This window comes from Rhineura floridana, chromosome 2 (assembly GCF_030035675.1).
Source record: "Rhineura floridana isolate rRhiFlo1 chromosome 2, rRhiFlo1.hap2, whole genome shotgun sequence".
In the NCBI taxonomy this organism is placed as follows: domain Eukaryota; kingdom Metazoa; phylum Chordata; class Lepidosauria; order Squamata; family Rhineuridae; genus Rhineura; species Rhineura floridana.
In genome coordinates, this window is record NC_084481.1 from 165751085 (window position 1) to 165765479 (window position 14395).

Consider the following 14395-nt stretch of genomic DNA (forward strand, 5'->3'; position numbering starts at 1 on the left):
CCTGTTTTAAAACTCTTTTTCTCTGGTTCAGTCAAGCACTGTTGGCACTCCTCATTTGGCCCCATTTAATGCCTTCTCGGCACTGACAACGTGACCACCAAACCCACATCAGTCGTCAGGAGAGTGAGATCTTGGGCACTCCAACAAGAAGCCTCGCTCCTGCTCCATTGGGCAGAACAACACCTGGACTTGCTCTCAGCAGAGCACCTTCAAGGAAATGACAATGCTCAAGCCTATTGGCTGAGCAGGAAACAGCTTCTCAACGGTGAGTGGAAGCTCTATCCTCAGGTCTTCCAGCTGTTAGTGGATCATCTTGGGAGAATTTAAGTGGACCTTTTCACATCCTCAGACAATTGACAAGTTCCCAGCTTCTCTTTCTGGTATGTAGCACTCTTGGCGGGGCGTGTGAATGCACTGGTCTCCCCATGGCATCCAGGGCTCCTTTTCTCTATTTCTGCTCCTTCCCCGGGTCCTGCAGAAGGTGAGAGTAAACAGTCGACTGTCCTGCTGGTAGCTGTGCTATGGCCTCAGAGGCCCTGGTTCTCCGAGCTGGTCAACCTGATGGTGACTCCATCTTGGCCTCTTCCTCTGTGCACAGATCTGCCCTCAGGTCCATTTTCTCCATCCAGATCTGACCAGGCTGGCCCTTCATACCTGGAAACTGAGAGGTCACACTTCCTGAAGGCTGGCCTTCTTCCATTGGTGATCAGTCTCATGATGGTTTCCAGGCACCCCTCGACTCTTCATATGTACCAGACTACTTAGAAAGTGTTTTCTTGCTGGTGCAAAGAGAAAACTCTTTGCCCTAGGAAGGCTGGTATCACAGAACTTTTGTCTTTCCTCCAGGATGGTTTCTCGCTGGGTCTTAGGCCCAACAGCCTCAAGCATCACTTAACCCTGTCTCTTATCGAAGGATCCAAGAAGACTCGGGATCTCATCCCTTTCTAATGTGGTACCTCATTATCTTTGCCTTCAGTCCAACACCGCTTTCCCACATGGGACTTACACAAGGTTCTTACCACCCTACAGAAGCTTCCCTTTAAAATCTGTTTCCTTGTGTTTACTGTCCTTCAAAGTTTTGTTTTTAATGGCTATCACATCTGCTAGACAGATCTCTGAACTTAATGGTCTTTCTGTTGACAAACATCTCTGTATTTTTCATAAGGACAGGGTGAGTCTTCGTACTCATCCATGCATCCTTTCTAAAGTTCATTCTACTTTCACTGCCAACAAGATCTTATTCTTCCTACTTTCAGTCCCTCTCTGGTCCACCCCACTGAGAAGGCCTGGTATGTCTTGTAATATGTTCTTCCAGGTCAGTAGGCAGCTCTCTAGCATTGCTGACTTCAATTTTCCCACCCTACATGGGCCAGCTTAGGTGTGTCCCACCTGATGTCATCATCATGAGAGAAGAGAATATTTGGTCCTACCTGTGAAGATATCTTCTTCGTGCATGTAATGATAACATCAGGGCCACTCTGTAGTTTTTTGTTTTCCATTTTCAGTTGAGAGCTGCCTTTCCACAAAACTGTTTTGTGGAACTGCATTTCCTAGTTTATTCTGTCTGCAGAGAGTCTTGATCTGTTCTTCCCTTTCACTTTGCTATCGCTGTTCCTACCTGTTTTCTCCTCTGGTCTGGCTTGTCATAATGGAACTCAACCGAACTGGCTATGGAAAGGCAGGAGTGCCTTACAGATTTGAACAGTGATGCTGCCTTAGATCGCTAGGCTAGTGAGAGTCCCATCTGATGTCATTGATACATGCATGAAGAAGACCCATTCATAGGTAGGTAGGAACAAACGGTCTCATCTGAAGTGTCTCTGGTTCTCTATTCCTGCACTAGAATGTCGCACAAGAAAACCCAAAGGGGATTCTTCTTCTATAGCACTACATAAAGCAGGGGTGGGGAATTGGATCCCACCAATGGGCAAAGTCCAGAATTGGTCCACCCTCTGCAAGCCACTTTCAACAGATTGACCCGGTCACTCATCTGTCAGTTACCTGCAGGGGTTCCCAAACTGTGGTCCACAAACTTCATTTAGGTGGTCCATGTTATGTCTGTATTAAATATTCATATTAATTTTATGTTTTATTGCTTCTTTTATTTCTTCTATTGTACTTTGTTGTTTTACTGTTAGAATTCTATACAATATATTTCTATATAAGAAATAAAAGGAGCAATAAAAACACAATTAAAAGTAATACAGCATCTAGCTTGGCACATCACAATGCTACAACAGGCAGAAAATCAGTAAGTGGTCTCTAAGATCCTCAGCAATTTTCAAGTGGTCTGTGGGGGAAAAAGTTTGGGAACCACTGACCTAATGTCATATGACATCCAGTGCAACTTCAAAAGAAGAAACTTCACAGCCGTGTCTTGAATTTAAACCTCGATTACAAAGATTCCTGCCAAATCCAAGCCCCACTTTCAGTAGATATTGAAAACTCTGATAGGAAGCTTCTGACTAGAATTGATCCCAGTAGGGCTCACATTTGGCTCCTAATGGCTCAAAAATGCAAACTCCATTTGCACTGGAACAATCTGTAGTGCAATCTGAGCCTCCTGATTTTTCCTTTGCAGCTGTATTGTAATTTGTCAGACCTTGGTGCTATTGGAGCTCTAGGGCATAAACCTGTTGCCTAGTTGCTCACTGCTACTCAAAAATACTTTGGACAGACGCTCAGAATCTTTTTGCCTGTTAATAAGAAGTATAGTTCCTAATTTACACAAGTGGTTTAAGTAGCTCTTGTGTTTCAGCAAGTTCATGGGGCACATTTTGTGACATCTGAAGGTTTCCCAATTTTTGAATAAAATGGAAAATGAAATAAAAACAGGACAGATTTTTTCTGTTTTTAATTATATTTTCCTTCTTAGGCTCGCCATCTAATTGAAGAACAAAATGTAATCACTGTTATAACAGAGACACTACTTGAAGAGCTGCCGAAATATCTGGATAAAAATGGCAAGTTCAATTTCCAGGGTTACAACCAAGAGAAACTAGTTCGAGTATATGCAGTCATATATGACCTCAAGTAAGTGTTTCTATTTATGGAGATTAGTAAGTACCTCAGTAGGCAGACATGTTTTTTTTTTCTTATCTAGCTCTTTACATATTCGAGTAAAAAGTCCATGTCAGGGATATGCTTTACAAAACATACTTCATTTGAATCCTATTGTAGATGTGCAACTACAACATTAGGCAAATTAATATAAATAAATCATTGGTTGGTCAGACCTAACTTACTGTTCAGTGTCTCTAAGGTTTAGAACCGTGATCAGCAACTAGATTGGCCACTTTATCATTCTAGAACTGATTACTAACACAGTTCAGCGGCCATGGAGAGTTATAATTTGTGTGTATGTCACAAGGGGCATAGTCCCCTTACTGTATGTTGCAAACTGATCAGTGCCTATAAAAAAGCTCATCTCCTGTGTCATGTTTTATGTCTTCCCGTGCTGGGTAGACCTTGTGCAGACAAAGCTGTGCAAGTGGATATCAATAGTCAAGGCAAGGCTGTTAGTAGTGCAGACATCAAGACCAGTGGAAATTTCCTCAAGAAAGTTTCAAAATCCTGCCCAGCCACATGCGATTCCAGCCCTGTAGTCCCAATCTAAAGCCTGCTTGTTCAAGAAAAGACTCCTAAAATTAAAAGAAAACTTTTTTTTGCAACAGATATATTTTAATCAGTAAGCCTACAGTGTGGACAGACAAACTGCGTGAGCAGTTTTTTGAAGGGTTCCGGTCCTTCCTGAAGATTCTTACTTGCATGCAGGTACAATATATAATATATGCATCTCTAATTTGCTATTTAAAAAAAAAACATGTTGCACTCAAATGGTGGTAACTGGTGGGATGACAAATTAAGTTGGTGTATTCTGAACATGCTCATAGCCTAATGCAATATTATGTTCTGTCAAAATATGATTCATAAACTTGCTTCTAAGGTATTTTATATATATTTTTTCTTTCAGGTTGTTTATTCAGCAACATTTATATATTAATATAAATTGGGCTATAATTAAAACACACACCATAATTGCTTAGAGGTTTTTGTTGATTAAGCAGTTTATAAACCTACATAGAAATTGCCTTGTTTCAGTTGGACCTTACTTTCCTGTATCTTTCCCTAGAATCATGACCTTTATGTCTCTCTGAAGTAAGCCTCAATTTAGTTACATGGATCTTGATTTGTTAAAATATTTGAATACTGTGTTGCTGGGAATGTCATTACAGGGGATGGAGGAAATAAAGAGGCAAATTGGTCAGCACATTGAGGTGGATCCTGATTGGGAAGCAGCCATTACTATCCAGATGCAACTGAAGAATATTCTCTTGATGTTTCAGGAGTGGTGTGCCTGTGATGTAAGCGGTTTCACTAAAATTACAGTACTGTATAGTAGGGAAAAAAACCTTTTTATGGACCAGTCTAAAATGGTCGAAGATGTCTTCTGAGCAGGTCCCTCCCCCTTGACTCTTTAACTTAACCCATGAATGTGTTTTACCCTAAAAATCTTACCCTGACGGTATGTAACAAAATGCTGTTACGATAAATTCTGTTGATTATTACTTTGGAAACTATGTGGAAGTATTTGTATTCAGCAAAAACCAAAAGAAGACTTCCCTCCTATGTGAAGCTATTAATATGCTTGGATATTAAATGGTAAAATAATACTTAACAGTGACAAGATGCAGATTCTGGATTTGACGGCTAATCTGAATCTTTTCTTTAAGCTGAGCTAGTTATTTAAAAATCTCTTGAGTTTCTGCTATTTATTTTCACACACCACTGCAAAAGGTTGAAAAATGACTTGCTGACAAATTCTGGAGCTAAAGCTTTAGAGCTGAAAGCAAGTGGTTAAGTAGCAAAGCATCAGAAAGGCATCTGGAAAAGAAATTACTGTAGAGATATTTACATGTGATAGACATGTTTTTGACCAGAACTGCAACGGAAAAAATGGCTGGAAAGTTGTTACAAAGTGATTCAACGGAACAATCCATATTCTCATAAAATAACTTGTAACCACTTCTCTTAGATTTATTTTAAACATGTAGGAATAGACAACTCTGTTGCCACTAATCAAAGATAAATGTATGAACCATATTAAAGCATGGAAATGAGACTATATGGTTTTTTTTAGTATGTTTTTTTTTAGTACAGCTATATTGAAGTAATTATTTAAAAATTAAAACTAATAATTATAAAAATACTGTCCATTCTAGGAAGCTTTGTTGGGGATGGCTTACAAGGAATGCCATGCAACAAAAATGAGATGTAGTGTGAGTAACTGTTCATGGGACAAGACTGTGATTCATTTATGTGGCCATACTCTGGAAAGCAAACACTTCAAGGTATCTGCAGATCCTGTCAGCATACATCTACCATTGTCCAGAATGCTTGCTGGTGAGTGTCCTGCTGCCTGCAATTTCTGAGAATTGCAGTCAATTTCTGCTCTTATTTTGAGAAAAATAGCAGCTAAGGATTCTGGAGGTAGGTGGAGGTTCTTTTTAACTATCATTATTAATAGGTGCTGTTGGACCTCTCCTACATGAATTTTTCTAATTTTCTTTAAAAGCCATCTAAGCAAGTAACACCACCCTTTGAGGCCTTGAATTCCTCACTTTTTGTAAAGAAGGAATTACTTTTTTTGCCCTGAATCTTCTTGCCAGTCAATTTCATTGAGTGATTGTAGTTTCTAACATAGGAGCGAGAATATATATATTTACACTATGTATAAATTTATTATGGTCTGGTTCGTGTTATACAGTAAACCAAACTCTGACTTACCTGGAGTATGCAAATCTGTGGGCTCCCAGAGAGGAGCTTGCAGCCACTTTGCTCCTCCCTGCTCTGTTTTGCTCCCACACTACACCCAGGCTCATGGTTAAGCTCTCTCTTCACTGACCATGAGCTGTAACTAAGGTTTGTTCTTGGCTACAGGTCATGGTTAGTGAGGAGAAAACTTAACCATGAGCACGGGTTTAGACAACATGCTAATCCAAACCTTTGCTTAGTTGGCCGTGGCAGTAAAAAAACGCCCTAGGAGGAACAAAGTGGCTATGAGCTTCTCTTTGTGGTGTCCTAATAAGCCATGGTTTGGCTTACCATGTAGTGCAAACCAGGCTTATGTCATACTTTTCCACACCTGGTTATCTTAAAAAGCCCCAAATGTTTTACCTTTTCTTCATAGGGAAGTTCTCTAAACTCTTGATCCTCCGGTTGCGCATATTACCTGAAGCAAAAATCCTTGTATGTTTTGTTAACTTGCATGTCTAATTGGGTTTTTTTTAAATCTTTTGCAAATTTAGAAATGCAAAAAGTCCTGTGTAAGTAATATTGAAATGTGTGGGGATTGTACCACTGCATTTTGCGATTTACTTTTTATTAATACAGATTTTATTGTTAATGTATTTACTAGGTCTGCACATACAATTGAGCAAAACTGGAGTAATTTCCAGACTCCAAGAATTCATTACATCTGTAAGTATCTCCACACTCAATAGTGTTTGAAAGTTCAGCCAATATGACAGCAGTGTAGTACAGCTGTTAAAGTGTCGGGTCTCAATACAATTCCAGGCTCAAATCCCTATCCAGTGATGAACATCACTAAGTGACCTTGGGCTAGTCATTGCCTCTAAGCCTAATTTACCTCACAGGGTTATTGTGAGGATAAAATATGATGGGGAAGAACCAGATACAGCTCTTTGAGTTCCTTAGAGGGAAGATGGGATGTAAATGTAACAGATAATAAAAGATACTAATAAGCTGTTAATGTAGGGAGCTCTTTCATCCAACTGCAAAGCCCTGCTGTGAATAGTTCTTTGTTGCAAAATATAAAGAAATATTGGGCTAAAAAAATTGATGGTGTGTCTGTTTCTCCCATGCATGTAAGATGATCTCAGGTGGGTTTTGAGCTCTACCTTGTGATTGAAGGCAAAATATCACTGTACGGTTTTTTCTTGCCTCTTCTAGCTTCCCCTTAGCCTTGGGAAAGCAGTTCTATTCTGCCTTCACTGTGTGTGGTCAAATTCTTCATGCTCTGTGCTCACTTCTGTGATTCTGCCCTTCCTTCAGGCTGGTATTCTGTGTTTGGTGTGTTTTTCTATCAGATTTGCATTTGTGTTGTGTTTGCTTTTGTACTAACTTAAAAAACCCCTCCTAATCGCTTATTTTATCATGCCTGCTATTTTGTCTTCTACGTTGGATCAAGTTTTCCTTTTAACTTCGTCTGAACATTGTTTTACCTTGACCCCTCCATACTTCCCCTCATAGTACTTTTTATTCCCCCCACTGCCTCCGCTTCATCTCCTCCCTACTGCCTCTGCATAGTTGGCAAACAGAGTTAGCCCTTAACCAGCCAGCCAGCAAGCTGCAAGCCAACAAGTTGTGCTGTAGCACTGCCTCCCAACCTGACATGGGGAAATCTAAGGAAAAGTCAGCCACGCCAGTTAAGAAGGCCCAGCCACTGCTGCCAATACTGCACCTTCCTGCCTCTCAAAGCACTTCAGCAGACGCAGCAGGAAGTCAAACAGCTACTGCCAATCTCTTGTCCAACAGGCCAGAGGGTGTCTTGGCGGTCTCATTGCTCATAAGAGGGTAGCCAGCTAGATCAGCTATAGCCCTCATGCCAGCTCTTCAGTCCTTTACTACATTGGGTCTTAGAGACTATGGGGAGCCAGATATTAAACCCATGTTATTTTCGCTAGACGTCAGCTCAAACAACATGGAGAGCACAGGGAAGAAGGGGGAGAGAACTTTTTGGTGGGAAATTCTGCACAGCAGACTCTGAAGGTGCCTTGAGCAGGTCTTTAAGAGATGAGAAATCATTGGAGGATGAAGTAGATCAATATGGGGGGATCTGGCAGCGTTTTCTCCACTAAGACTTCTCCTGAGACCTTTTTAGGATTTGAGGACTCAGCCACTGTGCAGTCTGACTAGGCAACAGCAGATGGCTAATCACTTCTCTCTGTGGGGAGGGTTCAGGAGCAGAGAGTCTGCAGGCTCAGCACCCTCCTATACAGCTGCATCTGACCCCAGACATACTAGTACAACTGAAATATATTTTGCTAGCAGAGCTGCCAAAAGGACCTAGCTGCTACCTTGCGGCCTTTGATTGCTACTGCACCTAGCACTTCTTCCAATTTCAATACTCAGCCCTCAGTCTCAAGGGAATCAGCTGCCTCAGCCTACTCAGCTCCAAAATCTTCAGTCCCATAATCCACACCCTCAGTAGGCTATGAGGATTCATAGGCATGCCTCACCAGACCCTCATGTGGTACTTAGGGACAGAGCTCATCAGCCAACTCCTACTGATTGTTCAGAGGCACCTGATATAGATTCCTCTTCCTCTAGAGTGGCAGCATTGTGCCTAGACCCCAAGCTTAAGTCTTGAGGGGTCAAACTTCCATCATTGCTTCCTAAGGTCATTAAAGCAGATACACCTTTGCAATATAAAAAGTCTGTGCCCACTGCAAATAAATATTACCTTCTGGATCAGTCACTTATGGATCAGTTGAAGTTCCCGCTCATTGATGCCCCAGGGCAACGTTTGGTAAATCCTTCCTTAAATACTAAAGATTTGGATGCACAACTTAAAGATATGATGGAATAGAAGTTGGATTTGGGACTCCAGCGAGTTCATTATGCCAGTGCTCTCTCGGTGTGGGCTGTAGCCTCAGCTTCAATATTTACACAAGCTACTACACTATGGTTGGAAGAGCAGTTTGACAGTTCTGAGCAGGATCCTCCCTGAGTTTAAAAGGCTCTACTGAAAATTTTGTGGGCAGTGATGTTATGGTGAACACTTCAATGGATGTGATCCAGTTTTTGGGTAGAGCCTTGACAGTTGACATATTTGCCTAGCGAACTCTGGCTTTGTCATTGGGATGCGGGCTTCACAACATGTTCTAATTTTGCTTCAGAGTCTTATGTAGGAGGCAAGCTATTTGGTGATACAGCCTTGGAGAAGGTTTTAGTGGAGTCCAGGGATAAAAAGAAAGTCATGCCTTCCTCAAAAAAGAGGGAGGACAAGTGCAGTTTTTGGAAATATTACCACCCATACTCATCCAATCAGTCTTACTAGTCCTTTCATCCCTTGTGACAGGCAGAGTCAGAGATGTTTGGACCTTTCAACCTTGGGGCAAGCAGCATTTCACTTCCCGTGGCCAGCAACACCAATTCTTGGGGAAGCCCAGCTCTAGTTCACAGACATGAGGGAACAAACACCAGTTCTGAGTATACCCTTCCTCCTGTGGGTGGTTGTCTGCAGCTCTTCTTGGACAAATGAGACAACATCACTTTGAACCGATGGGTGCTACAGACGCTAAGACAGGGCCTCTGCCTGGAATTCACTGCATCACCACCTCACGGGTTCATACCATCTCCTTATCCAACAAATCCCGTCAAAAGGGCCAGAGTTCAGGAGGCTTTTCACCATCTCCTGGACATTATGGCAATTGAGCTAGTGCCACCATGGTACCACTGCTTGGGTACTTTTTTTACAGTAGCCAAGAAAGATAGTTCATGGGCGATATTAGATTTAAAACACCTTAATCAATTCATAAGGTATCACAGGTTCAGGATAGATACCCTGATGTCCTTCAAGGACATTCTCAGACAGGAAGATCTCCCCTCATCAATAGAACCCAAGGAGGCCTGCTGTTGTGACCCAGGCTGGGAGGGGAGGCATAGACAAGGGCAACACTGATGATGAGGACTGGGGCAATGAACTTGGAGAAGGGACTAGCAGAGAGGAGAGTTCACAGTGCACCCAGACCCCTGTCACCGACAGCTCACCAATCCAGGCCCCACTGCAGAAGAGCAACTTGGACTGTCAGAGACTCCACCGTTAGACACGCCTCCCTCGCCTGCGGTGTCGCCATGTCCACTTGACATTCCCCAGCCACGTGCCACGCAGCTTCCCACACTTCAGCAGGCAGTCTGCCTCCACCTGTTGGAGGGGGAAGCTGAAGTCCAACCCCCAGCGCCCCATGCTTTGAGGTGTCAAAGGTGGGAAATTCAACAGACAGAGTTGAGGAGGAGCCTTCATTTATGCGCAAAAGCCAAGCCTACTTTAGTTGACTCGGGAAGGACCAGTTGCTGAGTCAACTTCTGAGAGCTGCAAAGACATGCTAGTCAGTGTTAGTTCAAGGCAAAAGTTCCTAGAAATCTTAGATAGGTTAAATGAGGCTCACGGCTTTTGATGGATCTATAAAATGAGAAAAAAACCACAGACACGTCTGAGACTGGGTCCTTTGACTTCAGGCAGGACACTTACCTGCATGTTCCGGTGTACCAAGCTCACTGTTGTTACTTCTGGTTTGTAGTGAACGATCAGCACTGTCAGTACAGGGGGATGCCCTTTGGTCTGGCTTCAGTCCCCAGGGTGTTCACCAAGATTGTGGTTACCCTGATTTCAACGGGTCTGTTCTGAGTAGGACTTAGTTGAACACAACCCCTGGTAAATATTTGGACAGTTAAGGCTAAAATGGTGTTCCAGGAAAATGGGATAATTTTTTTTTTTTGCAATTGACTTTGTCACATAGGCCCAAATATGTTCTTGTGTTTTTGTCATATATGCCTGTTGTTGGACTATATTTTTGATCATCCCTGATCATTGGCCATACTGGTTGGTGTTGGGATCCAATATCTGGAGGGCCACAGGTTCCCCATCCCTCATACAGACCCTTATGGTTTTGTGGAGGTGTGGGCAAATATCTTCAGCCCAGCAGTATCTCCAAACCTGTTGACAGTACAAGACACATACAGGAAGTGGAAAGAAGGCAGACAGGTAGCATTGAATTGCAGGGATGGCGTCAGAAAGGCTAAAGCTGAGAATGAGCTGATGTTAGCAAGAGACGTGAAAAGCAACAAAAAAGCTTTCTTCAGGTACATCCATAGTAAAAGAGAGAAAAGAAATGGTGGTACAGCTACTCAACGAGGATGGCAAAATGATAAAAGATGACAAAGAAAAGGCAGAAATGCTCAATTCCTACTTTGGTTCAGTCTTCTCCCAAAAGACGGCCTATGACCCTCCTGAGAAAAGTGGAAGGGGCAGGATTGCAGCTTGAGATTGATAGACAAATGGTCAAGGAACACCTAATCACTTTGCATGAGTTCAAATCTCCAGGGCCTGATGAACTGCATCCTAGGAACTGGCTGAAGAACTCTCGGAACCACTGTCTATTATCTTTGTGAAATCATGGAGGATGGGTGAAGTGCCAGATGAATGGGAGAGGGCTAATGTTGTCCCTATCTTAAAAAGGGCAAAAAGGAGGAACTTGGGAACTACAGACCAGTGAGCCTGACATCGATCCCTGGGAAAATTCTGGAGCAGATTATAAAGCGGTCAATCTGTAAACACCTTAAAAACAATGCAGTGATTACTAGAAGCCAACATGGATTTATGAAGAACAAATTTTGGCAGACTAATCTTGTCTCATTTTTTGATCATGTAACCTCCCTTGTACACTGTGGGAATGCTCTGGACATAATATATCACGACTTCAGCAAAGCTTTTGACAAAGTGCCCCATGATATTCTGATTAGCAAGCTGGCTAAATGTGGGCTGGATGGAACAACTATTAGATGGATCCACAGTTGGCTCCAGAATCGTACTCAAAGAGTGTTTATCAATGGTTTCTTCTCAAACTGCTGGGATGGAACGAGTGGGGCACCACAGGGCTCGGTCCTGGGCCCAGTGCTCTTCAACATTTTTATTAATGACTTGGATGAGGAGGTGCAAGGAATGCTTATCAGATTTGTAGATCATACAAAACTGGGAGGGATAGCTAATACCGTGGAAGACAGAAACAAAATTCAATGGGATCATGATAGGCTGGAGCATTGGGCTGAAAACAACAGAATAAAATTTAGCAGGGATAAGTGCAAAGTTCTGCACCTAGGAAAAAGCAACCAAATGCACAGTTACAAGATGGGGTATACTTGGCTCAGCAATACTACATGCGGGATTGTTGATGACAAGCTGAATATGAGTCAACCGTTTGATGTGGCTGCAAAAAGTAAATGCTATTTTAGGCTGCATTAACAGAAGTATAGTTTCCAAATTGCGTGAAGTATTGGTTCTCCTCTTTTTGGCACTAGGTCTTATCTTGAGTACTGTGTCTAGTTCTGTACACCACACTTTAAGAAGGGTGCAGACAAACTGGAACAGGTTCAGAGGAGGGCAATGAGGGTGACCAGGGGACTGGAAATAAAGCCCTATGAGGAGAGACTGAAAGAACTGGGCATGTTTAGCCTTAAGAAGAGAAGACAGAGGGGAGATATAATAACACTGTTCCAAGTATTTGAAAGGTTGTCACACAGAGGAGGGCCAAGATATCTTCTAGATAATCCCAGCGTGCAGGACACGGAATAATGGGCTCAAGTTACAGGAAGTCAGATTTCAGGAAAAGCTTTCTAACTGTTAGAGCAATGGAACCAATTATCTAGGGAGGTGGTGGGCTCTCCAACCCTGGAGGCCTTCAAGAGGCAGCTGAACAGCCACCTGTCAGGTATGCTTTAATTTGGATTCCTGCATTGAGCAGCGGGTTGGACTCGACGGCCTTATAGGCCCCTTCCAACCCGACGATTCTATGATTTCTGAAGACTGAAGGTCTGTAGTGGTTGGACATTGACTGAATATTGACTTGCCTTGGTTGAAACCAAACAGTGCAATGGTTGAGCTTTTATAGTAAGGTACAGAAGAAACAAATTCTGCCTCTAACCTGCTACTGTATTTTTCTTTTATAATAGTAAAATGAGGATTTTATATGCTATTTATCTGTAGTGATCAGCTTTTTTATGCAAACTATCAGTTATCTTTAACACAATCAAATGTTTTTTGCCTGTCTTTAGGAAGAATTCCAAATTCAGATGTTGATAGAATATCCTTTGCGTTGTCTAGCGTTGGTTGCTCAGGTTGCCGCAGAAATGTGGAGAAGGAATGGACTATCTCTAATAAGCCAGGTACTCTTCAAATGTCAACACAAATGTATTCTTGTGTGTGGTGCTGTATTTCCCACAGAGACTAAGTTACCAATATAAATACTGCAAGTAAGTTAGTGGACAAAAATTTTGCAAAGCTTACTTAAGTACAAAGGTGACAGTGATCATAAGCCAGTCACTAACTCTCATAGAGTTGTTATGAGAGTAAAAGCAGGCAACGTTGAGTTTCTTGGAGGAAAGACAGCATAACAATCTGATAGTTTAAAATAGAAACTTTAAAATGACCTCATATAAGCCCCAAATAAGGATTTTCTAGATAACTTTAATTTTGTATACACAAGATGGTCATTGCTGGGTATTATGTAAAAATGAAGGATCAGATATTTGTTCCTCAATTTGTGGTACAAAGTCCAAGTGAAGTGGCTAATAAAAGAAACAGATACAAATAACAAACTTTGATTTTGTTAGAAACGTATGGATAGTATCACTGAGTGTTATAACTGAAAGATGCTTCCGATTTCATGTTCTTAGGTGCAAGCAATAAATATAAGTGTGGGAATATTTTGTGACAAATGTACAACCTTAAGCGAAAGTGTGTGGACTCTACGCAACAAGCAGGAAATAAATGCACATGATTGAATGGAAAGGCATGAAATAAATATAGAGGATTGTTTCATTATGTTTAGAAACTAAAATAAATATATGAATTTTTCATGCTTCCATTGGCCATGTTTGCATGTAACGCTCAACCATAGTTTAAGACAATGTGTACTCATGCAATCAAAGAAATGGTTATGAGCCTGTGGCTCATATACTCCGTATGCACACCTGTGTGCAAGCACGCACACACTCTCTCTCACACACACATGTGGTGTGAGAAGGACTTCTGCCAAGTTTACTTTCAAAGAATCTCAGCTTAGTGTTACATACAACCTAGGCATCATGGTACAACAAATGGATTAGTTGCTAAACAAGCCATGGATTATATCTTGGTTTTTAGCTAACCAGAATTTGTTTTAATTCACAGTCCCTGGTTAGTATGATAAGCCAGGATTAGTGGAAAATGAATGTAATCACATGCAAAGTTCTTCTTCCAGATGTGTGGGAGTGCAAAAGCCCAAGACTTGCAGCAGCTCCTCCTTACTTGTGCATATACTGTATAGTAAACCATGGTTTAGCATAACATGTGAATGGGCCATTGCAAAGGCTCAGGGAAACTACAAATATACTAAAAGAGTCGGTTAAAAAAGAAATTATACTAATCTAACCAACATTAAAACTCAATTCCCACATATGGTTAACTGCAGCCACTGAAATTTAGCCAAAGCTTTGAATTCCTACATTGAACAGGGGGGTGGACTCGATGGTCTTATAGGGCCCTTTCAACTGTACTGTTCTATGATTCTGTGAGTTGCAAGTAGAAGCAGGATCTGTCACTAAATGTTAATGT

The 14395-nt window shown here is 41.8% G+C and overlaps 1 protein-coding gene across 2 annotated transcripts in view; it reads left to right on the forward strand.

Annotated features, from left to right (window-relative positions):
* The window catches only part of UBR1 (ubiquitin protein ligase E3 component n-recognin 1), a 122270-nt gene that overhangs the window by 50965 nt on the left and 56910 nt on the right, over positions 1-14395 (forward strand). For both annotated transcript variants that reach the window (XM_061611261.1, XM_061611260.1), the window contains exons 12-17: positions 2876-3033; positions 3675-3774; positions 4236-4364; positions 5223-5403; positions 6419-6480; positions 12856-12966. In XM_061611261.1, the coding sequence (XP_061467245.1) occupies positions 2876-3033; positions 3675-3774; positions 4236-4364; positions 5223-5403; positions 6419-6480; positions 12856-12966 (741 nt within the window). The remainder of the gene's footprint in view (positions 1-2875; positions 3034-3674; positions 3775-4235; positions 4365-5222; positions 5404-6418; positions 6481-12855; positions 12967-14395) is intronic.